At 39.2% G+C, this 26,919-nt stretch overlaps 1 protein-coding gene across 4 annotated transcripts in view; it reads left to right on the top strand.

Moving 5' to 3' along the window:
• Window positions 1–26,919, top strand: part of LOC123857261 (uncharacterized) — a 182,467-nt gene that overhangs the window by 76,223 nt on the left and 79,325 nt on the right. For all 4 annotated transcript variants that reach the window (XM_045893950.3, XM_045893949.3, XM_064576708.1 and 1 more), the window contains one exon: window positions 18,614–18,859. In XM_045893950.3, the coding sequence (XP_045749906.1) occupies window positions 18,642–18,859 (218 nt within the window). In that variant the 5' untranslated portion in view covers window positions 18,614–18,641. The remainder of the gene's footprint in view (window positions 1–18,613; window positions 18,860–26,919) is intronic.

Consider the following 26,919-nt stretch of genomic DNA (forward strand, 5'->3'; position numbering starts at 1 on the left):
CCCCCAGGCCTGGCAGCTTGCACCTGAAAACACTGACAGTTGACCTGTGCTTCAGGGAACACAGCCCAGCTCCTGAGAGCGAAAATAAGGCTCATGGCCCTTGTCATCCTTAGTGATCTCTCAGCCTATTCCTGTGGCTCAGTCTTATTTCTGGTACCGTGTCTGGAGCTTTTCATAATGCTGGATCCAATAAATATTGATTGATTGTTGATTAGATTTGCATTTGGTTTCCAGGAGCCAAGCAGAATAATCCAGCACACTATGTTTTGGCCTCTGGCCATCTGAGTCTTCTCAGGTCCGGGAATTCCTTATCTTTGCTGTGCTTCAGAAACCCGCCTTCAGTTCTTCTGATCTAGTCTTCTGAGGTCAAGCTGACAGAAGGGCCATCCTGGGGCTATATGATTCTTTTGTTCTCACTGTACAGTATATTTTAATTCAAATTCAGAGTCTTGCGGTAGGAAGGGAATTTATAGACCGTAGCTCAGCCCCCTCCCAGTGACAGCCATGATGGAGGGATCATGCTGCTTATCCATTTGTAACAACAGAGAATTTACTCCTGTGTTGCTGCAGTTTTTAATTTTGTGAGTTTTAAAATACTCTAGATGTTAGAAACTCATTCTTTTAACTCAAGAGTAGAAATCTCCATCTAAGGAAACGCAGACTTTGCTTTGAGAAGTGATGAAAATAAAATCCCAGTTCAGCTCACTGGTATCATGATACCCTTTTCTTTTCTTTTCTTTTCTTTTCTTTTCTTTTTTTAATTTTATTATGTTATGTTAGTCACCATACAATACATCATTAGTTTTTGATGTAGTGATCCACGATCCATTGTTTTCGTATAACACCCAGTGCTCCATGCAGTACGTGCCCTCCTTAATACCCATCACCGGGCTAACCAATCCCCCCTCCCCCCTCCCCTCTAAAACCCTGTTTGTTTCTCAGGTCCATAGGCTCTCATGATGATACCCTTTTCTACATAATATGTCTTCAAGTAGGCTTACATATATTTAATGTTTATACATTTTTATATTTCCAAGTATGCTTGTATTTAACGATCACTAACTACCATTGCTAGTTCCTGGGCTAAGTGCTTCACATGCGTCATGCCATTTAATCTTCCCAACATATTGATATTCTTATTTTAAAGATGAGAAAATTGAAGCAAGGAGATGCTATGTAAGTTGCCCAAAGTCTAAGGAATCTAAAATAATCTAACATTGTAGCTAATAGCCAAGCCTGGATTTGAAACCAAGTCAGCAGACTCCCATATCCCTGCATTTAACTGCTCTGCTATGTTGCTGGCCTGTATTCACTCATTTCTCATTTCCTTAGATCCAAAAGGAATCTGAGGCCTCTTCAAACAAGGGTACACATAAAATAGCGTAGTTCAAAGCCAGAAGAAGAAAAGAAATCATATGAGGGCCCTTCAAAGGTTTGGAGGCACCCATCCCATTGTGCCTAAATTTGCACTTTCTAAGTCAACGTTGCCAGTTTCTTAAGCGTCCTACCTGTTGGGAAGAAGATGAGTTGCGACACCGGTAACTCTGTGGGGCAGAGGCCTTGTCTTGATGCCACTGTGTTTCTGGTGCCTGACAGTGTTAGGACTGAAGGAGAGGAGTAGGGAAGATGAAGCTGGATGCATAGATTTGATTCAGGCTGCCGCTGCTGCGGCCACTCATTCAGAGCAGGTGTTGGGTCAAATGGGATGGCATATGTGAGTTGGGACCCCAAGGCAAAAATGAGGATGGGAGAGGAGGAGAGGTAGAATAAAATAATATTTATCGGGCGCCTGGGTGGCTCAGTTGGTTAAGCGACTGCCTTCGGCTCAGGTCATGATCCTGGAGTCCCTGGATCGAGTCCCGCATCCGGGTCCCTGCTTCTCCCTCTGACCCTCCCCCCTCTCATGCTCTCTGTCTCTCATTCTCTCTCTCTCAAATAAATAAATAAAATCTTAAAAAAAAAGAAAACAATTAAAATAATATTTATCTTTCTTATCTATTCTCCACTGTATGCTATTTTGCTTTTTTTTTTTTTTTAATATATCACTGTAAACCACCTTGGATCCCTTTTAGAATGAGGCAGGATATAAATAAATGCTTATATATTTATACAGACACATAAAATATTAGATTGAATTGACCTGTTTAATGAAATCCTTTGTTGTCTGCTGAGATAAAGAAAGGGTGGTGTCATCATCAGGAGGAGGCTAACGATTGCCAGATTCGCAGACTAGGTGGTGAGGCACGAGCCGAGCCAAGATGATGAGCAGGGGTGGGCTTTCCGTGGGCTTTGGGAGCCTTCCCTGTGTTCATCCCGGGTAGCGCGACTTCTGGGCCTTTGCCATGCTGCTCGTCTTCCTCTGGAACTTGAGAGTTCCCCTGAAAACTGAATGCTGTACCTCAAATTCATGCAGAAAGAATAGACTTTTGTTCTTTCTTTATTTGTTGCAAACAATTTTATTTCTATTCATGCAGCTGGAGACTGTATTTAAAAACAATTGCATACATCACACGTGTGTCATATTGACCTTTGGTCAACTAAACCCCCTGGTTCTCATCAGAGAGTCCCCTCCTTAGATTTGTGCCTGTGACGTTTTACAACTAAATTCAGGACTTTGCATTCATTACTCCCATTTTGTAGATGGAGAAGCAGGTTCAAGGAGGCTGAGTAAGTCTTCCTTGTCTTGTGCTCTTGCCTTTTCTCTCCTGCCCTGTGGCCTCTTCATTTTTATTTGTTTGCTCCCAGTCCTCAGAATTATGCCCTTTCGGTGGTTGATTCCATGTGTCCTTGACCAGATGGTACCAGAGCACTGAATGATGGGGTTTGAGGGGATTTTCACAATATCTTCTCTGGGTGGGGAGTATTTGTAAAATATGACAAACAATCCATATTGGGTGTCTCCCATACTGTCCTTATGCTAAAATGATTTCCTGCCTTGCCCTGTCATATTCATGTACTAGGTCTCCAACCCCTAGAGGAAGGGGAAAAAGGAAGAAACCCTACGCGGTTTGGTAGGGTTTTTACACCCCAGCCCAGTCATCATTGGGTGCCCTTGGCACACTCTTGCTTTGTTCTCCCCAGAGAAGGTTTGAGGGTGAGTGTAGTAGGCCTGTGCTCCTTGGCTGTGTTCAGGATGCCGAAATCAAGTGGTGAGGTTTTGTCGTGTTACAGACAGAGGTTTACTATGGAGCTCATGGTGCACATCACTTATTTTCCATCAAGACAGAGAGTTGGTTCATGGGGGGCGCTTTACACTCCAAGTCCGGCTGGATAAGTCTCACTCAACATGAGAGCCTCTCAGATATCAGGACCTTTTGTTTATGAAGAAGAAAACTTTGGGAGGTAAGGAAGGGCCTGATGAAAAAGATTCTTCCCTTGGGTAGGTCACTACACAAAGAAGAAATCGTTTTTCTGTCTCCTATAAGCTCAAATAGACCAGGGCTGCTGTTTCTCAGCTGGGGTGACTCAGGGAATAGAAGCGACTTGACCTAAATAATGAGTATAGCCCTTTTTATCTCTGACATCCGTGTTTTTCCCAGCCCTTACCAGGGGTCACTGAGGTGCACAGACAAGCGTTGGTTCAGTTCTCCAGAACTTTTACTATTTGTAATACTTGTCAGCATTCATTTAGTATATGTGCTGCTGAAGCAAGCACTTTGTCAGCGTTCATTTAGTCATCAGATATTTGTTGAGTGCTTTCTAGAATCAGGACAAACTAAGAAAGCAACAGCAATGGGTCCCTGCCCTCAAAGAATCTCTGTCTAGAGGAGGAGACAGATATCAGTTAAAGAATCACAGCAACAATATTATAATTACAAAAGTGGTAAATGATCTTAAAGAGAATAGACAGAGAGCTCAGTTAGTCTAGTGGTTACATGACAATTCCAGTAATCCTGTCCATGAATGTGGACATCCAGATGTGGGTTGGGGGCGGGATGGGAGTGAAGAACCAGTGTGGGTGGATAGTAGGGAACAAGATGTTGAATAATGGGGTAGTAACTTTTTATAAAGGCAATGAGTGGGTATTTTTCATTTAATGCTCTTGTAGAGCTGGAATGTTTTAATCAAGTGGATGTGTCATTTTTACAATCAAAAGATTTCAAAATAAAAACTAGAGAAGATGGTTTGTTGGCTTATATACAGCATTTTCTTCTCGCAGTTGTGGAGGTTGAGAAGTCCAAGATGAAGGTACCAGCAGATTTGGTGTCCGGCTCGGGGTGGCTTCCTGGTTTATAGATGATTGTGTTCTCACTGTGTTAATGGTGGAAGGGATGAGGAAGTGCTCTGGAGTCCCTTTTATAAGGACACTAATCCCATTTCATGAGACTCCACCCTCACGACCTAAGCACCTCCAAATACCATCATGTTGGGGATTAGATTTCACCATATGAATTTTGGGGGGATATAAACATTCTGTCTATAGCAATGTATGATGTGTAAATCTACTTATTCTTGGCCCTGTCCAAGGAAGGATGCCATTCTAGAGTGGAATCCTCCTTTTCCTTAGGACATCTCAGGTCCCGCTGTGAGTGAGGGTGTCAGCATTAACCCATATAATATATTCCAGTGATGCTTAATTTGTCTTTTAGTCTTGATATAAAAAAATAAACATGAATAGAAGTTCTGGTATTTTCTTCCTGCCTCCCCAATGGAAGTTCTAGTATTTTCTTCCTGCCTCCCCATGCTTCTCATCATTGGATCATCCTAGATAAATGCTTGATGCATATCCCACACTTTGGAGATCACTGGACTAGAGGACAGGAAGATTATTTGGGGATACTAAAGGCAAACAGAGTAAAGCGTCATTTTAAAAATAGGAGTAGATGTGATTGATTCTCTGTGGAGCAGGTGAAGAGTTTGTTTCTTTCATTTGTTCATTCAACAAACAAGAAATTGAGCAATTCCTGCCAAGTGCTGTATTATACACTGGGGAGAAGAAGATGATTCACTTAGTCCCGTCCCTGGGGAGCTCCCAGCTAAATGAGGAAGACTGAAATGCAAATGAGAAATTGCAGAATAGTAGATGGAAAGAGGTAGTACAAAATGTTCAGAGGCCCTCACCTTCTGTGTGTCTTTGTTACTTTTTTAATTGGCTCTACTCTGACCACTGCTTTTAATTGCAATGCCTCTTGTATGCAGCCTCCCCCACCCCCATACAGGAAATATTATGTGTGTCTTTTTTCTTAGTATCCGGTGGCTAATGACTATGAAATGATAGCACAATCATTTGTGAAGGTGACTTGGACAACCATCCATCCAATGAGCTCATCAATAGACTCTTCTCTTGCTATTCTGTTTGTTCATTAAAACAAGCTTTAAAAAAGCTGCATGTATTTATTTAAATACTGATTTCATAAGATGGCTTTTTAAAAAAAAAGCTGCATGTATTTATTTAAATAGTGACTTCATAAAGTAGGAAGAAGTAGCTAAGTAATCAATTTTACTTACTTCTCTCATGATGTTTTGTCCTGTGAGTTTGGGTACAATATGCATAATTTATATATCATAGAGCTAAAATAATTTTTAAAGTTTCTAGTTTCAGATAAATATACTTTATAATAAAACATGAATTTAAAAAAATCAATGAAATGATCATTTGGGTAATAGGCTGGATTTAAGATACCCAAAGGATCAGATTACTGTAGGTGAAATTCTTCCTGGAGCGTGAATCAAGCATTTTGGGAAGTGGCATTAATTTTGTTAGACTTGTTCAGGATAAGGTTTCAGCGGATTAATACTCTGAGGTTCAAAAAGTCCAAACCATCTGATATTCCCAAAAAGCCTGGGCATCAGCCTGGGCTGAAAGTTTGAGTCTTACAGAAATCACTTAGCTTTATGCTATTAACATGCCCTGGCCTGGCTCCCACCCGGACTGGTTATTAGCTACACGTTGGCTTTTGGTCTTACCAGGGACTGGGTAAAATAGGGTGAATTGCTTATGCAGATTTATCACCATTTCTCAAAAGGACAGCACACTGCTCCCCCTCCAAGCATGTACCCTTTTCATAAATTCAGTGACTATTTTTAGAGAGTAAATGACATCAGAAAAATTTAAAAAATTTATATCAGATGCTAGAATTTGGCCTTTGTTTACTTAAACATTATTCAACCTGAGTATAAAATATACTGCTGGGGCCCTTTAAAAAAATTTTTTTTGGTTAGATATTTAATTCAACTATAAAGACAATTCAAGTGAGAAATTTCAGTGCATTGATTTTCTTCTTTGCGTCATTGCACTGTAATTAGCTGAGTTGCGTTTTAAATGCAGCACAAGAACATCTTTCTTGTCTGTTTATGTCAGAAAAAAATGGCTAATGAGCACTTATCAAAAAGATGAACATTTTTTCATTAGATTAAGTAAAATCAAAAGAGACTTATAATGTACTATTATGTTTCAGCTTGGAATAAATTGAGTAAAATAGCTAATATCTTCACAGCTTCCTGAGAATTTCTTTGCATGGCAGGATCCTCCCCTCACCCCTGCTTCGGCTTCAGGGAAGTGCCCGTTTGTGGCGACAGGCTTTGTGAAGTCAAGGCACATTCCCAAAGGATATGGAATGCCCTTAATATTATTTGTAAAATCTGAGTATCTATGAAGCAGGTGTCAAAATTGATTTCCTTTGGATATGCTCGTGTTCTTTGCTACTTAAATATACAACTCTTTAAAATTGCTTGAAAAAAGGATTTCCCTCTACTTTCTCTTCGTGGTCAGTCAGAATGCCACCTGGTACTCAGTATCATGCAGAGCATTCTTTCATTTTGAGATTTTTGTGTGTGTTCAAGTGAATGAATATTATTAACCTCTGTGTTCCCCGAAGGTAACAGGCGATGGAGGTTGATTCCTCAGGAAAGTTTAGTGTAAAAATGTACAAGTTTAAAAAACTTCTCCTTGTAAATGTCACCTAGATGGCAGGTTATTTTCAGGTCATCAAAGGTTCTAAGACATTACTTTCTTTTTTACCATGTGAGAGTTAAAATCTGTTTTTATCAGTGTCTGCTTGGGGCTGTATGTGCACATCCACAGAACAACTGATATAACAAGGCCTTATATGGATAAAGAAGAACTTAATTTTCTCAAGTTTTTTGAGTTAGCATTAGGGTAAATGGACGAGAGATAAATTCTCTGTATAAAAAAAATAAACTTTTCTGGACACTAGAGACTTAATATAATCATATAACTTCTGTCCACATAGCATACTTTTTGGGAAAACATTTTAATTGAAGTATAGCACATTCATAAATGAAAGAAGCTTGGTAAGTTTCTACAGAGTAATATACCCATGTAAACACCACCCAGACCAAGTTGTAGAGCATTACTAACACTGCAAAAGCATTCTTTATACCTCTCCCCAGTCATTATCGAAAGTAGTAATCATTCTGATTTCTGTCACTGTAGCTTCTGATGTTTTGGAACTTTATATGAGTACAATCATAAAGCAAGTACACTCTTGTGTTTCACTTCTTTCCCTCAAAATTATTTCTGTAAGATACATTAATGTGATTATGTGTATCAGAAAGTCATTTTTCATTGTTGTGTAGTACTCTATTCCATGAATCTACCACTATTTATCCATCCTACTATTTGTTTTGTTTCCAGTTTGGGGCTATATGAACAATGCTGTTATAGATATTCTTGTATGTGTCTTTTGGTGGACATATGTATGCATTCCTGTTGGATATATGCAAAGGAGTGGAATTGCTGGGTCACAGGATATGTGTTTGTACAATTTTAGTAGATACTGGGAAATAGATTTCTGAGTTGTAGCTACCAGTCACACTCCCATCAGAAGAGTATTAAAGTTCTAATTGCTCTACATACTCACCAACAAAGTAAAATTTTAGCCATTCTGAGGGGTTTTAAAGTGAAATCATTGTGGTTATCATTGCATTTTCTTGATGGCTAATAATGGTTAGATAGCACCTTTTATTATGCGTATTGGCCATTTGGATGTCCTCTTTCATTATGTGCCTACTTAAGTCTTTTTCTTCTTTTTTAAAAAATTGGGTTGTCCATTTTTTTCTCATTGATTTTTGGAAGTTCTCTCCATATTTTTGGTATGAATTCTTTGCTGGATATGTGTATTACATACCTTACTGGTATCTTTTGATAAATGTAAGTTCTTAATTTTGAGGAAGTTATATTTATTAATCTTTTCTTTTTATGGTAAGTGATTTTTGTGTCCTGTATTCAGAAGTTATTTTGCTCACCCCAACATTAAGAATATAGCCTGTGTTACTTTCCAGAAGGTTTATTGTTTTTCCTTTTACATTTAGATCTGTAATTCATGTGGAATTGATATGTATGCATGCTTTGAGGTGGGTTAAAATTTCATTTAAAAATGTCAGTTATTAAACATACCATCTTTTCCCCCATTGCATTGAGTAGCACTTTATTCATAAATTAGGTGGTCTTATATGAGTGGTCTATTTTCTAGATGCTCTATTTTGTTTCACTGATTTATTTGTCCATCTTATCCTAATATCACTATTTTAATTACCCTATACTTTATCATACATCTTGATATTTGATAATGTAAATTCTTTAACTTTATTCATTTTCATGGTTTTTTTTTTTTTTTTGGCTGTTCTAACTCTTTTGCCTTTTCATGTAAAATTTTAGGATCAGTTTATTAATTTTTATAGAAAAGCCAGCTCAGGTTTTGATTGGGTTTACATTGAACTTCAAGATCAATGGGGAGAACTGACATCTTTGCAATACTTAGTCTTCTAATCCATGGACATAGTATATCCCTCCAATTTTGTAGCTCTTCCTTAATTTTTCTCAGCAGTGCTTTGTAGTTTTCAATATACGGGTCTTACACATGCTGTTCCTAGGTATCTGGTATTTTTGATGCTGGGGATTCTTAGATAGCTTACATTATAGCAATGTAAATGATATTGTTTTAAAATTTCATTTTCCATCTGTTCAGTGTTAGTATATAGAAATATAGTTGATTTTTAAGTATGATGTCTGTATCCCATGATGGCTAAATTCACTTTTTTTTTTTTAAGATTTTATTTATTTATGTGAGAGAGAGAGAGAATGAGAGAGAGAACACGAGAGGGGGTGGTCAGAGGGAGAAGCAGACTCCCCACTGAGCAGGGAGCTTGATGTGGGACTCGATCTTGGGACTCCAGGATCATGACCTGAGCCAAAGGCAGTCGCTTAACCAACTAAGCCACCCAGGTGCCCCTCACTTTTTAATCAATAGTTTATTTGTAGATTATTTTGAATATTTTATGTATATAATTCTATAATCTGTGATCAATGACACAGATTTTTTTTTTAAAACTTAAAAAAATAATTTTAATAATTTTAATTTCTTTTCTTTGGACCACTATGCTTAATAGAAATACAATGATGATAATGTTTAATAGTACATTAAACATTATGATGCTCAATAGAAGTGATGATTTCTTCTATTACTAGTTTATCAAGATTTTTAAACATCATGAACGGACATTGAATCTCATCAAATGCTTGTTTGGGGCATCTATTTAGTGACTATATATATATATATATTTTTTTAAAGATTTTTATTTATTTATTTGAGAGAGAGAGAATGAGAGAGAGTACATGAGAGGGGGGAGGGTCAGAGGGAGAATCAGGCTCCTCGCTGAGCAGGGAGCCCGATGCGGGACTCGATCCCGGGACTCCAGGATCATGACCCAAGCTGAAGGCAGTTGCTTAACCAACTGAGCCACCCAGGCGCCCTGTGACTATATAATTTTTCTTATTTACCTCATGGGGTAAATTATATTGGTTGATTTTCAAATGTTAAACTAGCTTTGTATTACTGTTATAAATTAACTTGGTTGAAATCTTCTTTTTCTGTATCATAGGATTTGATCTGCTAATATTTTTATTTGATTTTGTCAGATTTTTTCATCTATGTTCATGAGAGAGATTGGCTTATACTTTTCCTTTCTGGTAATAATTATTTTTTGGTAAGTTTTGGTAGGGGGCCTCATAAAATGAGTTCAGAAGTGATTTTATTTTATCCATTCTATGAAATAATTTATATAAGATTTGTGTTGGTTCTTTTTGAAATGTTTAAAGAATTCACTGATAAAGTGATTTGGGCCTGAAGTTTTCTTTATGAGTAGGCTTTGAATTATAGCTTCTTATTTTTAATGGACATAAGACTGGATTATCTATTTTTTTTTTCTTGTGTCACTTTTGGTAAGTTAGTATTTTAAAAAAGGTATCTGTCCATATCATCAAAATTATCAAATTTATTGGTCTAAGGTTATTTATAATGTCTCATCTTTTTAATGCTTGTAAGATCTGTAGTGATGTTCTTTTTCCCTTTATAGTATTACTAGCATTTTATCAATTCTTTTTTTTTTTTAAATTTAAAGAGCCAACTTTTATTTTTGTTGTATTCCTCTATTGCATGGATTGGCAAAATATGGCTCCTGGTCAGATCTACCCATCACTTGTTTTTGTAACTATAGTTTTATTGGAATACAGCTAAATCCATTCATTTACGTATTGTCCGTGGTTGCTTTTGCACTACAATGGCAGTGTTGAATAGTGGTGAAAATCATGTAGTCCACAAGGTCTGAAATATTTACCCTTTGTCCCTTTACAGAAAAAGTTTAATGACCTGTGCCCTACTTTTTTTCTTTTTAAATTAATTTTTGCCCTTATCTTTTATTGTTGCTCTTATACTTTCTTTGAGTTTCATTTGCTGTTCCTTTTCACACTTCTTGAGATGGATCCTTAGGTCATTGATTTTCATCCTGAGATTTTCATTTAACTGTTATATTTTCTCTAAGTACAGATGAGCTGTATCCCACAAGTTTTTATATATCATATTTGCATTATTATTCATTGAAAATGTTTTATTATTTCTATTGTTATTTCTTACTTAACTCATAGGTTATTTACAACTTTATTGATTTTCAGGTATTTAAGGATTTTCAAAGTTTTTTCCTTGTTATTGATTTTTAGATTATTCCACTGTAGTGAGAGAGCATACTCTGATTTTAATTCTTTGAAATTTGTTGGGACGTGTTTTATGGCCTGGTATATGTTTTATTTTGGTAACTGTTCCATAGATACTTGAAAATAAGGTATATTCTGTAATCATTGGGTGCTCTAAGTTTGTTAATCATGTTGTTCTGATTTTCTATATTTTACCTAATTTATTTTCTGCTTGTTCTTTTAGCTACTGAGAGATGTGTGTTAAAGCTGCCCACTGGGTTTGGGAATTTGTCTGTTACTCCTTTGGTTTTGTTAGCTTTTGCTACATTTGAGACTATGTGGAGATCTTCATGTTGAATTGACCTTCTATCTTTACCAAAAGTTTTTCTTTATATGTAGTAATACTTCTTGCCTTAAAATCTATTTTGTCTGTTTTTAGTACATTTATACCAGCCTTTTTTGGGGGGGTTAATGTTTGTATGTTTTCCATCTTTTTCCTCACAGCTTTTCTGTGTCCTTACATTTAAGTAATGTGTAGTTGGGTTTAAAAAAAATACATTTTGACAATCTTTGTCTATTATTTGGAGTATTTAGTTACAACTAATATAATTATTGTTATTTTTTTTCTTAAGTCTACTACCTTACTTTGTTTTTTGTGTGTCTCATCTGTGTTTTGGTCATTTCACCTTACATATTTTCTTCTTTGGATTTGAAGATTTTTTTTATTGCTTAGTTTTCCTTTTGTTAATTAAATATTCATTTTCTGTTATTTTTGTGATTATCCTAGAGGTTACAACATGCATCCTAGACTTACGGTCAACCTTAAATTAGGATTGTTACCACTTACTGAAGAATACAAGGACCTTAGAACACTATAACTGAATTTACTCTACTATCCCTTTGCTACTGCTGTGGAATATTTTAAATATCTATATATTTATATTATATATATTAAATACCATAAGATATTATCAATATTATTATTTAAGGAGTCAGTATTAATTTAAATTTACCCACTTATTTACCCTTTCCACTGCTCTTCATTCTTTTCTTCATTATTATGCTTTCATTGAGGATCATTTTCCTCCTGCTTAAAGAGTACCCTTCTGCATTTCCCTTAGTGTAGATCTGCTGGGATGAATTCTCTCAGGTTTTGTTAAAATGGCTATTTATTTAGATTTCAATTTTGAAGGATATTTTCTCTGGGTGTAGAATTCTAGCTTTGCAATTCTTTACTTGAAGAGCTTTCAAGGTGCCATCTTCTGTTTTCCGTTGTTTCCATCAAATAAGTCAGCCTGTTGTTGTTGCTTTGAAGGTAAAATGTCTTTTCGTTTTTTCTTCAAGATTCTCTTGTCTTTGTCTTTGGTTTTCAGCAGTTTTGTTCTGGTTGCTTTTCTTTAATTTAACCAACTTGGAGTCATAATGATTCTTGGATCTGTGGCTCCAGGTCTTTCAGTCTGGGAAAACTTTCTGTCAGTATCTCTTCAAATATTGCTTCTTACCCATTATCTGCCTCCTGTTTATCTAAAACTTTAATTACAACAATTATGTCACTTAAAAAAAAAGTGCTGTCCTATATGTGTTGGTTATGCTTGTTTGTATTTTAAATTTTTTTTATCTATTTGTGCTTCAATCTTAATATTTAAACTGACCTATATTCCAGTTAATTTTTTTCTTCTACTATAACTAATCTGTTGTTTAACCTATCTACTGAATTCATAATATAATGATTATATTTCATAGATTCCATTGCTCTGGTAAAATAGTTTTTTAAAATCTGTTTTGAACATATGAATATCGGGGGACAACTTTAATTTTTTTAAATTTCAAATTTACAGAAAACTTGTAGGAATGGTGGAAAGCATTACTGTATATCTTCTACCAAGAGTTACAATGTGTTACATTTTTTTCCTCATTTGCCTTATCTTCCTTTCCTCCATGCACAGGTGTTCTCCCCTGCCACATTCACACACACTATTTCTTTCTGAACCATTTGACAGGATGTTGCAAATGTCATGCTTCTTATTTCCTAAATTCTTCAGTTGAGTTTACTAAAAGCAAGGAATTCATCTCAAATAACCACAGTACAACTATCAAAATTAGGAAGTTTAATATTGATATAATACTATTGTGTGATCTACAATCTGAATTCAAATTTTTATCAGTTCTTGCAATAATGTCCCTTATAGCTCCATTTTTTTTCCCAATCCAGTGATTTAGGATCATGCCTTACAATTACTTGTCAGGGATATTTAGTCTCTTTTAATTAAAATAATTCTTCCACCCTTATTTGTCTTTCATGATCTTGATATTTTTTAAGAATATAGAACAATTACTTTGTAGAATGTTCTTCAATTTTGGTTTTTCTGATGTTCCATCATGATTAGATTCAGATAATGCATTGTTGCCAGAAATAGCACAGAAGTGATACTGTGTCTGTCTCAGTATATCGTCTCAGTCTGTTGGTTTGTTATTGGTGTTACTGACTTGGATAACTTGGTAAAATCATACTGTCTTTGTGTGTGATCCACCATAAAGCTACTGTTATTGATTTGTAATGAGTAAGTAATTTGTGGGAGAAATATTTGGGGACCATATAAATATTATGCTCCTCACCAAACTTGTGCCTAGTGTATTTTAGCATTCATCAGTGATTCTTGAGTGAATCAATTATTACTATGATATTTGCAAAATGATGATTTTCTAAATCTATTATCCTTTCTACATTTATTACTTGGCATACCTAGGGAAAGAATAACTTTTCCTTTGACCCCATTTATTAATTTTGCAGACTTAGGAATTCTTATTTAATTGAGAAGATTATAATCCATCAATCTAATTTTTTCTTTTAGAGAGTTGTGGGGACAGAAGGAGAGAGAGGGAGAGAATCCCAAGCAGGCTCCACACCCAGTGTGGAGCCCAATGTGGGGCTCAATCTCACAACCCTGAGATTGTGACCTAAGCTGAAATCAAGAGTTGGATGCCCAACTGACTGACCACCCAGGCACCCCCCACCCTTGATCTCATTTTTAAATCTAATGCTCAAATAGTCCAGATATGGCCATTTCAAACCCCCTTAGGCAGGCTCTTACGGACTTTTGCAATCTTCTTTGAACTTTCTTTACTTGCTGGCACAACACGATGTGCCACAACAGGATCATCTTTTATTTTATCTGCCCCAGCATTGGAATCAGTCATTTCTTTAAGACATCCTCCTTTCCTTTAGTGGAGAAAGGTGTTTAGAACCTAAGATCTGGATACTTCAATATGATCATTTTGCTACTAGAGTGTCATTGTGTCAAGGCTCAGTGGAGATAAGAAACCTCTATTTCTGTCTCTAATCTGTGAATTCATACTGATACTCCAAAATTTAATCTAACACCAGAAGTCTTATCTTAGTTTTTCCCCTTCCTATTTGTAAATCCTTTCTCCAAGTGAGAAATCTGGCTCACATTATCCTTGGCATATCTACCCATTTTCCCAGTCTTAGGTTCACAGAAAGCAGTTCCAGAATTGCTAATCCTACCACTATAAAAAAACATGTGCACTAACCAGTGTTTAGTATTTGTTAAAAGATTTTTGTCTTTAGACTGAGGGTATATAGTCAAAACTCTGTATTCAAAAGTAATTATTTTTCCCTTCAGTGTGATTGTTACTCATTTGAAATATAGTTGGACTCATTTGTTTCTGTTTATATTCCATTTTTTATTTCTTTTCCTTCCATCATTGTTAATTTCATCATCATCATCATCATCATGTGTGAGTATGTAAAACATTAACATGGTCCCCAAACCCAAAATTACACAAAAAGCTATATTCAGAGGAGTATTACTTCCCCTTTTTCACCCCACCCACCTTGTTAATGCACCCTCATTAGTTTCAAGTTCAACCTTCCTTATTTTCCTTTTGTAAATATAAATAAATAATTATCTTATTAAAGCATTAGCCTGAGCACAGGCATCAAATTTAACACATCTAGTAGCCTGCTAGAAAACTCTCTGGGGATGGAGACTGGCTGGTGCCGTCTTTACGCTCTCCCTTTGCCGTGCTCCAGAGTACCAACATTTCCTGGAAGGGAGCTTTTGCCTGTTTGGTGCCCTGGTTTTTGCAGCTGCTACCCAGAGGACATCCCTTGATCCCCTGGCTCTAGTAGCCGGGGATGGGGTAGGGGCTTGCATCCCTGCGTCCCAGGAGACTATGGCAGTCAGAGAGGCAGTTCTTGGCAGGATGCCACCCCCAGGGCATTGCATAGATAGCAGACAGAAGCACACCCCCCAGTCCTGTGAAATAGGCCTTTGTGCCTGGCCTGGAGCTGTGGCCTGAGGAGCAGGCTTCAGGCTTGTCAGACATCTAGTGGCCTGTAGAGCTGCTTTCAAGGAACATAGGCTGTGCATACCATCTGGGTGTTCTCCCTCTGCCTTGCTCCAGCTAGCCTGTATCTCCCAGAAAAGAGCTTATTTTCTCTTCTTTCTTATGCAAAAGTAACATATATGCTTTCTTGCCCTTTGCTTATTTTGACTGACTGCAGATACATCCTGGAAATCACTCCTTACCACACCTTCTTTAGTTTTTATTTACAGCTCTATAATATACCATCGTGTGAATGTACCATAGTTGATTCAACCAATCCTCTGTTTGTTTTATCCCAGTATTTTTTCAATAACCAATAGTGATGTTCCTTTTTCATATGTATTTTTGTATTCTTTTTTTTAAAGATTTTATTTATTTATTTGAGAGAGAGAGAGAGCACATGAGAGGGGGGAGGGTCGGGAGGGTCAGAGGGAGAAGCAGACTGCCTGCCAAGCAGGGAGCCCGATGCGGGACTCGATCCAGGGACTCCAGGATCATGACCTGAGCTGAAGGCAGTCGCCCAACCAACTGAGCCACCCAGGCGCCCTGTATTTTTGTATTCTTGAAGGTGTACCTTCAAGGTAAATTCTTAGATATGAGTCAAAAGGTAAACTCACTCATGATTGCATTAGATATTGTCACATTCTCCTCCCATAGAGGTGGGGGACATTCCCACCAGCAGCGTGTAAGAGGTCCTGTCAAGAGAATGTGCTGTCAAGCTTTGTATTTTTACCAGATTTCATCACTGAGAAACAGTAATGCAGCATAGTTATAATTTCTCATATTATGACCTAAGTCTATCTTTTCATATGTTTAAAGGTCATTTAAAAACATTTGTGGATTGTCTCTTTGTGACTTTCATTTATTTTTCTGTTGGGTTTTTAAAACTCTTAACCCCCTTAGTTTTAGAGTTTTTTATGTATTAGGGATGGATATTAGCCCTTTATCTGATGTCTGGTAATCATGGTTATTTTAAAATTTGTGTGAGTCTCTGAATCTCTTTATTTTTTATTTTTATTTTTTTTTAATACTTTTGGATTTTGGTCATTCGTTCCTCTTTACTGGTAGGCCTGGCTGGTTTTGACTGAATGCCAGACTTTGTGTATGAAACATTGCAGAGGCTGTAGGTGGTGTTATTTCCCTCTCAAGGTGATTTAACTTGGGTAGGTAAGCTTGATCAAGGCTGATCAGTTTAAAGTTTGTCCTCCCTGTAAGGGGGTAACCCTTCTCGGGTTGAATCTGAGAGTCTGGGGTCTTTGCCCTCCTCCTCAGCAGCCCTGAAAGCTATGTCCTCAGCACAATGAGACTCCTATTTTCTCCTTAGGTTTTTAGCCTTGTATTAGTTGCTTTCCAAGGGTTTGTCTGTCTCCTCAGAGCATGTGCTGTGTGGGAGGCAGCAGATGCCCTGAGGGGACCCTGCACCTCCAGGCTCACATCTCTGCAGCTCACCCTTCTCCAGGATGCTGGCCTATCACTTTTTGTCCCCTCTTCCAACATGACAAGACCACCAGGAGCTGTAGGCTGCTGCCATCTTGCAGGCTTTATTCCCCACTCGTTGAGCTGGCAAATACCCGGATGAGAAAGTGTTGGCAAGTGCTGGGCTCCCTTGAATGTGTTCCCCTGTCCCCAAGGTTGCAGCCTGTAAAGTCCTGCTGCCTTGATTATTTGCTCCTAGCTTCAAGCAGCTCTTCTTTTACATTTATCTAGCTTTGATAGCGCTTCTCAAACAGAGGGGTTATTCTGATACTGGTTATTCTAACACAGCCGGTGGCAGGAGTCATTCTCTCCACTTAGCACATTTCATTGAATTTGTGTGGAAATGAGAGAACACAGTCAAATCGACAAAGCATTTTAAAATCAACAAGGAAATTGGCCTGCACATCACCACTGGGGAGGGTAGAAGTTGGTACCACCTTTCTGGAGGGCACCGATTTATCTCAAAATCTTTAACAATTGCCCTTTAGCAATTCTGCTTGGGTGGTGTTTACCCTAAGAAAATAATCCGGATGTGTGGGAAGATTTATTTACAAAGATTCTAATCCCAGTCAATAAAATTGGAGTCAGAATCCTAAGTATGCAACAATAGAGGATTTGATAAATTGTGGTGCTTTAATACAATGCAATATTATGGAATTCAACATTACAAATGATGTAGAAGAATATGCATGCATGATAATGATCTATTGTTAAGCATAAGAGATAGTGACACGGCATGTGCAATATGGTCCAATTTAAGAATGCATATACAGATACATGAATATAAGACTGGAATAATGAATATAACTGGTGTCATTGGGTTGTTGGGATCCCCCCTTTGTTATGCATATTTAAATTTTTTCCCATTTTTGGAAAGTTACTTTTGTTCCAAGAAAAAAATTCATACCCTTAAAAAAGCCCTGATAGTAGGCCCAGTTGATGATATTTTCTGGCAAACATTTTATTTTATACTGGTTGCCTGAGCTCTCTCTTTATGTCCTCAGTGGTGTTACAGATTTCAGCAGAAATGTACCCACCTCGGGGTGCCTGGGTGGTGCAGTCAGTTAAGTGTCGGACTCTCGGTTTTGGCTCAAGTTGAGATCTCAGGGTCATGAGATTGAGCCCCTCCTTGGGCTCCACGCTCAGTGTGGAGTCTGCTTAAGACTTGCTCTCCCTCTGCCCCTACTCACCCTCTCAAATAAATAAATAAACAAACAAACAAACAAACAAGTAAATAAAAAATCTGAAAGGAGGGAAGGGAGGGAGGGAAGGAGGGAGGGAGGGAGGGAGGGAGGGAGGGAGGGAAGAAAGAATGTACCCGCCTTGAAAATACTTTGTGGAATGGAAGACCTCCATACAAATATAAATCAAAATTTTTTAATTTAAATTCCCACTAGTCAAATTCAAACAGGGGCGCCTGGGTGGCTCAGTTGGTTAAGCGACTGCCTTCGGCTCAGGTCATGATCCTGGAGTCCCGGGATCGAGTCCTGCATCGGGCTCCCTGCTCAGCGGGGGGTCTGCTTCTCCCTCTGACCCTCTTCCCTCTCGTGCTCCCTGTCTCTCATTCTCTCTCTCTTTCAAATAAATAAATAAAATCTTTATAAAAAAAAAAAAAATTCAAACAGAGGCTTCACTGGTTTCTGTCAGTGTTTGTGAAAGCCTTTTTAGTAAGGAGTCTTTTAAAAAAGTAAACAGATTTGTGACAAGGACTTGGATTATAAAGGAAGATTTACCTCCTAGGAGAAAAATCGAATTTCCTTTTGAAACCGATGGGCAAAATTGAATGAAATTGCTTTGTAAACCTGATATCAAGATTTCGGCACACCATCCTTATCCTTTGTTGCTTTCTTCTTGAAGGTCTGCTCCAAGACAGCAATCACCAGCTATGACCTGTTGGGCTTCGAGGTTGCTTCCTAGGAATGTCCGTTCCTTGGGCACATCACCAAAGAGCCAGAGAGTTGAGGATTGTCATCGGCACCATGAGGCCTATGGGTACTTCTTACCCATCCAGACGAGATGGCAGGACAATGACCAGTATGGCCACGTGAACAATGCCGTGTACTACAGCTACTTCGACACTATTATCAACCACTACCTGATCAGGTAGGTTTGGCTTCTGAGCCCCATGTCCTTCTGTCATTCCTCCGGCACGCCCTTTGCTGGGAGTTCATGCAGGGCATGATGGGAAGAGATTCCTTCCATTTTCTTCTGCTAGGGCACCTTTTTGTTGAGCCCACTGAAAGTCAGGTGATTCAACAGGGGAACAGGAGGACCGACATGTGAGTGAGGAAGTGTCACCCTGCTGTTCCTGCAGTCTCAGGTGTTCGTATATCTTGGTCCTTTGCACTAAATTGGCGGCAAATGTGCAGGCTTTGCATCTCAAATGAGCATCTCCATAAAAAACCCCGCGCATCTATTTAAACTTGAGCAGACAATAACATCAGCCCTCGGGCCTTTTTGTGAGAAAAGCAGCTGCTTCCCCCAAAAAGGGCACATAAGGGGGAAGGAGAGTAAGGATATAAAGATGTTGTTATAGCCTCTGAATGCAATGATGACATGATTGCCTTTTGATGTGTGTTTGCAAGGTGGTTAGTATATATTTGGTTAGTATAATTCTCAGTATGAAAGATTGTATTGTAAAAAGAAAAAAAGATTGTGTCGTATAGACAGATCTGAGTAAATCCTACCGCGACTTTGCATTAGCTGTGCAATTTTGATCAACTTATTTAACCATAGTGAGTCTCCTATAAATATAACTACATCTATTGAGAGCTTTCTCTGTGTCTAGCACTGTGAAGCATTTTATACAGACTTTCTAAATTGAGGTATAACTGACATATAATATCATACTTGTTTGAGGTGAACAATGTAATGACTCGATATTTGTATACATCATGATCACCACACTAAGTCTGTTACTATCCATCACCATGCAAAGTTACAAAACCTTGTTTTTATTTCCTTGTGATGAAAACTTTTAAGATTTAATCTTCTAGCAACTTTCAAATGTGCACGACAACACTATTGACTAGAGTCACCGTGCTGTACATTACATCCCCATGACTTATTTCTTTTATAACTGGAGGCTTGTACCTCTTGACCCCCTTCACCCATTTTGCTCACCCTCCAGCCCCTCTCCCCTGTGGCACCACCACTCTTTTCTCTGTATCTATGAGTTTCATTTTGTTTTTAGATTCCACATATAAGTGAGTTCATATAGCATTTGTCTTTCTCTGTCTGACTTAATTTCATTCATCATAATACCCTCAAGGTCCATCCATGTTGTCACAAATGCAAGGTTTCATTATTTTTTATGGCTGAGTAATATTCCATTGTGTATATATACAATATAAATCTATATCTATATCTATATAGATATATATATTTGTGGATTTTTTTTTGCATAACAAGTTTATTTTTTTAAAAGGCATATATAGACAATAAACAAAGTAAACAATCAGATCTTCACTTCTACCCAGTCTTATCTGTCCTAGAACTGTTCCATTAAGTTCCAGTCTCTAAACATCTTAAATTTCAATAATCGTCCTCTTCATCAGAGTCCATGACTTTTCTTCTGTTGAATTTAACTGTGGTTTTCTTTTCTGTTTCTTGGCTTACTTTTTCAAGGATTTCTATTAAACCTTGTTTATATATATAGATATAGATACATATCTATATATATACTTCATCTTCTTTATCCATTCATCCATCAATGCATATTATGTTTTTTCCATATCCTGGTTATTGTAAATAATACTGCAGTGAACATAGGGGTGCATATATCTTTTCAAATTAGTGTTTTCATATAATTCGGATAAATACCCAGAGGTGGAATCATATGGTATTTCCAGTTTTAATTTTTTGAGGAACTTCCATACTGTTTTCCATGGTGGCTACACCAATTTTACATCCCTACCAACAGTGCGCAAGGGTTCCCTTTTTTCCACCTCCTTGCCAAAAGTTGTTATTCTTTGTCTTTTTGAAATAGCCGTTCCAATAGATATGAGGTGATATCTCATTGTGGTTGTGATTTGCATTTTTCCCTGATGATGAGTGATACTGAGCATCTTTTCATGGTCTGTTGGCCGTCTGTATGTCTTGTTTGGAAAAGTAGCTATTCAGATCCTCTGCCCATTTTTTAATTGGAGTGTTTGCTTTTTTTGCTATTGATTTGTATAAGTTTTTTTTATATATTTTGGATGTTAACCCCTTATCAGATATATGACTTGCAAATATTTTGTCCCTTTCAGTATGTTGTCTATTCATTTTGTTGATAGTTTCTTGTGCTGTGCAGAATCCTTTTAGTTCGGTGTAATCCCACTCGTTTATTTTTGCTTTTGTTGCCTTGTTTTTGGAGTCAGATCCAAAATATCACCAAGAGCAATGTCATGGAGTTTACCACCTACATTTTCTTCTAGGAGTTTTATGGTTTCAGGTCTTCTATTCAGATTTAATCCATTTTGAGTTAATTTTTGCATATGGTGTAAGATGGTAGTCTAGTTTCATTCTTTTGCTTGTGGCTGTCCAGTTTTCTCAAAACCGTTTATTAAAGAGACTATCCTTTCCCCATTGTATATTGTGGCCTCCTTTGTTGTAAATTAATTGACCAAATATGCATGGGTTTATTTCTGATCTGTCTATTCTATTCCATTGATCTACGTGTCTGTTTTTTATGCCAGTACCATACTGTTTTGATTATGATAGCTTTGTAATATAGTTTGAAATCAGGGAGCATGATATCTACAGCTTTGTTTTTCTTTCTCAAGATTTCTTTGTCTATTTAGGGTCTTTTGTGGTTCCATACAAATGTTAGGATTGTTCTCTATCTCTGTGAATTTTGATAGGGATTTTGATAGGGATTGCATTGAAGCAACCTTATTCAGTCAGTGACTGGTGGGAGCTGGTGTATAAATACCCCAGCTTCCTCACCTCTTGGATGAGATAACTGTGAGCCACCCACTTTACAGAGGCTCGCAGCTTCTCCAGGGGGATTAAGCTCCAGTTCCCAGATTGGTAGTTTTTTTTTTAATTGAGTTAAAATTTATATAACATAAGATCTACTATTTTAACGAATTTGAAGTGTACAAGCAGTCACTTTCATTTCCCCTCTCCTCCCTTCCCTTGGTAACCATGAATCTACCTTCTATCTCTATAGATTTGCCGATTCTAGACATGTCATAAAAATGGAATCATACAATATGTGGGCTTTCGTGTCTGTCTTCTTTCACTTAGCAAGATGTTTTCAAGGTTGATCCATGTTGTAGCCTCTATTATACTTCATTCCTTTCTATGGCTGGATAGTACTCAATTGTATGGCTATGCCACATTTTGTTTATTCATTCATTGGTTGATGGACGTTTAGGTTGTTTCCACTTTTTGGTTTTTAAGAATAATCTCATCATGAGGGCTCCACCCTCATGACCTCATCTAAACCTAATTACCTCCCAAAGGCTCCATCTCCTAATACTGCCCTATTGGGGGTTATGATTTCAAAATATGAATTTTGAGGGGAATATAGTCATGCAGTCCATAACATGGCATGTTTGTGGCTTTTGAATATCTCTCATCTATGAACCTCGGAAGTTGATGTGTAGGTAATGATGATTGAGTCCTTTATCCACTGAGGATTGTGTCTGTGTGGTCCCAATTTGTTTGAAACTGTTTCACACAAGACCTGTTTCTGCTAGTTTGGAGGGGGTGGGGAGGGGTTAGCAGCATGTAAGGAAGAATTCCTGACAGAGCAGAGTGTCCTTTCTCACGTAGGGGTCTCCAGATATTACACATTTACTCCAAAACTGTGAAAATACCCCTGCTACCATGTACAGGGACTTCCTAGTCATGACATACTTTTTCTTGGAGATCTGAGGATGGTCTAAGAGGTGGTTCACTGACTGTCAGAAGCCAAGCCAGCACCACATAAAGGTGTGAGAACACGGGGAAGACCAGCTAAGGGGAGCTAACCTTGTCTCATCAGTGTGAGGTAATATGAGGAAGGGCAGCTGGTCCAGCCAAAGCAACGCATCCCAGGCTGGCTGGCACACTCACCTCCTTTCACCTGGCTCTCTAAGGATGGGATAGTCAATGAGCAACATCCCCATCTAGAACATTCTGTCTTTGAGGGGGATTTTTCTGTAGGAGAGGGGACCAGGGAGTTGTGGAAGGCATGGCGGGGGAGGCTGAGAGAGACAGCGGAAGAGGCTGCAGCCTGCCCAAAGTTCCCATCACTTTGACACGCGGAAGGGGTTAAGTCATTCTTGAACAGTTTACCGCTCATCAATTGTAATTAAATATGTTTATATTAAATTATGTTCTGTAATTAATGTAAAATCCTTTAGCCTGTGCTGTTATTAGAACCAGATGCTGAAGTACCAACAATATTTCAACATGACTGTGCTGCCTCACCAGCTGTCTGACTGTAATTACTTTAATCTCAGCTTGTTATCTAATTATCACCTTTGTAAAGGGAAAAGCACTCTCTAATGCTTACTGATTGTTTCAGAGGATGAGGAGGAGCGGGGAACAGCTGTCAGAGGTCGTGGGCCCTGCTTATCACGAGGAAGGAACTTATCCTAAAGCCTATTCAGGGCAAAACTGCTGGGGGGAAAAAAAAAAAAAGCCGTCCCGGGCGGGAACGGGGGCCTGGCCCGTGAGGGGGGACAGTTGAAGGATGGTGAAGTGGTGAAGGATGCGGCCCTTCCTGTGCACATACTGTCAGGTGATACCTGCCTCTTCCAGGGATGGCTGGAGGACAGGTTACCCACTCTGTGTGACTCTGTTGCTTTGTCCATCACATGGAGACGGTCACAGTGCTAGAGTCTCCCTCAGAGGACAGTTGGGAAGATGCAGGGAGATAATGCATATGATGAAGCCCTCAGCACAGTGTTTGACAAGATGCACATACTCAGTAAATGTTAACCCTTCTTCTTCCTTTTTTTTTAACACATTTATTTATTTATTTATTGATGTAGTGTTCCACGATTAATTGTTTGCATATAACGCCCAGCACTCCATTCAATACGTGCCCTCTTTAATACCCATCACCGGGCTAACCCATCCCCCCACCTCCCTCCCCTCTAGAACCCTCAGTTTGTTTCTCAGAGTCCACAGTCTCTCATGGTTCGTCTCCCCCTCCGATTTCCCGCCCTTCATTTTTCCCTTCCTACTATCTCTTTTTTTTTTTTTTTTTTTAACATATAATGTATTATTTGTTTCAGAGGTACAGGTCTGTGATTCATCAGTCTTGCCTTCTTCCTTTTAAAAAAAACTCACTGCTGGTTTTCTCCATCTTAGCTTTTATAGCCAAATCTGAAACAATTGAAAATGGATATCTACATGCCAGCAACTTGGTATTATCAGGTTGTTTTCCAAATTATGTTTAAGTTCTGTCCTTTGGGGACTGAAATTTACCTTTTCATTGCTTTTTCAGAAATGGTTCACCAAATCAGTCAAGAGTATAAATAAGTATTGTCAGGGAAATCTGGGAGCTCTTAAGGGGTATAAACTGGTTTGGAGTATCTTTCAGGACTTCGTGTATACATTTGCATGTCAGCAGTTGATGTGGCTAACTGTAGTTCATTCCAGAATGATCATTAAAGCATATTCCCTTAAGATGTTTTTTAAGCTTTTAATATCCTCCCATGCTTTACCTCTCAGGAGCTGCACTCCCATCAGAGGGGAGTTGGCACCACTCGCCCTGCCTTGAAAATAGCACGTCCATCTCCCCCATTAGACTGTGAGCTCCTCAAGGGCAGGTGGTACCTTCATCGTTTATCTGTACCGAGTATATTGCCTTGCTGGGCACATATTTTGTCCGCAGTAAGTGTTCCCTGAAAGAGCTACACAAAATAACTCATTGTCGGACCATGCGGGTTCACCCGGGGTTTTTTCTTTCCCAAAGGTGTGAGGAAGCACCCCTCCCGGGGCTGTGCAGTAGGTCTGTCTCTCATGATTGTTCTTGCCCCCTCATTGTTGCCTCGTCCTCATATCAGGAAACTGCAGAGCTGGCCTGTGGGGGAGACCTGTCCGAGCTCCCAGTGGCGTCTGACCGAAATGGTGATGAGTCAGCTGTGTCTGGGGCAAGAGGCCACAGCCGGCCTACTCCAAGGCACGCAACCCGAGGAGGGCAAAGCAGTGGGTCTCTAATGGCAGGAATGCCCAGCTGCAAAGGGGGCTGCTTTATGAGCAGGGGCTCCCACCGATCATCAGAAGAGCACAAGCATTACGAACTTCACGTAAACTCCCTTCAGTAGAGGGTATAAGCCAGGCTCTGGAGTCACTCTTTGTTAGAGTGTCTTTGCCTATTGAAGGAAATATCTCCAAATGAGAGAAATTGCCCAGCAACGATTTCCTGAAGGAAATGTCTGCCTGTAGTCTCATCTCCCATCACTTTCCTCTCGGTTCTTTTCTCTCGGGCAACAGCAAGCTGCCTATGATTCCTTCCCAGCAGCTTGCTGAGGCTCAGCCCTGCCTTTGATCCACCCATTGCCCCTTCCTGGCATGCCCTTGCTCCTGTTCTTCAATGCTCTGACTCTTCCCAGCTTTTGGTGACCATCCCACCACCACCTGTCAAGTAGACTACGTGCCCATTCTCTCTATTCCCATAGGCGCCTGGATTTTCTATGTCAGAGATCCACAAACTCTTCAGTAAACAGCCAGCTACTAAATATGTTAGGCTTGGTTGGCCATGGGTCTCCGTTGCAACTACCCAGCTCTGCTGTTGTGGTGGGAAAACAGCCATAGGCAACATGTCAATGAACACGTGGCTGTGTTCAAATAAAACTTTATGGTAGCTCCCTACTTACTTGACTTTCTCTGGGCTCTTGTGTTTTTATAGCTTGAGTCATTGTACTGGCTACTTGGTCATAGATTGTTAGTCTACCATTGCTGAATTGTTCCTCTCGTAATGACCTGTCACCCTAATCTGAGCTCCTCAAGCTAGGAACTTTAGTGTCTTCGCCTTGATTTACCCCCAAAGCAGAGCTGAGACAAGATCTTGCCTACAAGTAGTTTGCTTTAGAAATTGATCCCAAGGAGCAAGAATGGAGACCTAGGATGTATGAACTAAAAGAAGGAAAGCCAGCCCAGGGTGTCTGAGCTGAGCAGCAGTGTGGGCCACAGTGGCTGAATTCCACTGGGGATCCCTGAGGAGCCGTGTAAAACAAGCCTCAGAATTGTCTGCCCACAGGGCAGAAATGGGGAGCCCTCATCTACTGGTTCCATCCCTCGTCGGTCAAGGCTCGCCGCATGTGGTGTTAGCTCCCCGATTTTCCCAAGTCTGTGCAGGTGTCAGAATCATGGAGCAGATTCCTGCCACCTCCCATGAGGTGTCTGCTGGGGCAGAGACCCCGGGGAGGCAGAAGAGACTCTTCACGCTGCCGAGGCAGGGTGCCATCAGGTCACTCCTCGGCATGGCCAGTTGCTGCAGCAAGGCTGGAGTAGAAAGGAAGCTCCAGGGGATGTGAGGCCGCCTCGCGGAGGTGTCCCACACGTGTCACGTACATGTCCTGTCACCTAGCATGGGGACTTGTGTGTGCCGAGGAGCACTGGTTAAGAGGGCGCCTGCCGGAGCCCGACTGCCCACGTTTCCATCCTGGTTCCACTCCTTCCTGAAGGTGTAACCCTAGGCAAACTCTTCAGCATCTCTGTTCCTCATTCCCTCACCTCCAAAGTGGCAATAATAGTTCTTTTTTTTTTTTTAATTTTTTTAAAGATTTTATTTATTTATTTGATAAAGACAGATAGTGAGAGAGAGAGCGAGAGAGAACACATGCAGGGGGAGAGGCAAAGGGAGAGGGAGAAGCAGGCTCCCCGTGGAGCAGGGAGCCCGATGTGGGGCTCGATCCCAGGACCCTGGGATCATGACCTGAGCCGAAGGCAGACGCTTAACCGACTGAGCCACCCAGGTGCCTGGCGATAATAGTTCTTACAGCAGAGGCTGCTGTGGGGTTCAGAGTGCTTAGAAAAGGACCCGTGTCATGGGCTCAGCAGATGTTAGTTATTAATAGGCACTTAGCAAATACTAAAGAATTTTTAACAGTGGCCTTTTGTAAGTCAACGTGGCTATCTTTGCTTTTTTATTTTTTTGGTTTTATTATGTGTCTTTATTTTATTCATTCATTGTATCTGTTAAAAAATGGAAAAGCGAAAGACAAATCAGTAGGGCC

Source organism: Mirounga angustirostris, unplaced genomic scaffold, assembly GCF_029215605.1.
Source record: "Mirounga angustirostris isolate CCGP_5_RB_7025 unplaced genomic scaffold, mMirAng1.0.hap1 SCAF_13, whole genome shotgun sequence".
In the NCBI taxonomy this organism is placed as follows: domain Eukaryota; kingdom Metazoa; phylum Chordata; class Mammalia; order Carnivora; family Phocidae; genus Mirounga; species Mirounga angustirostris.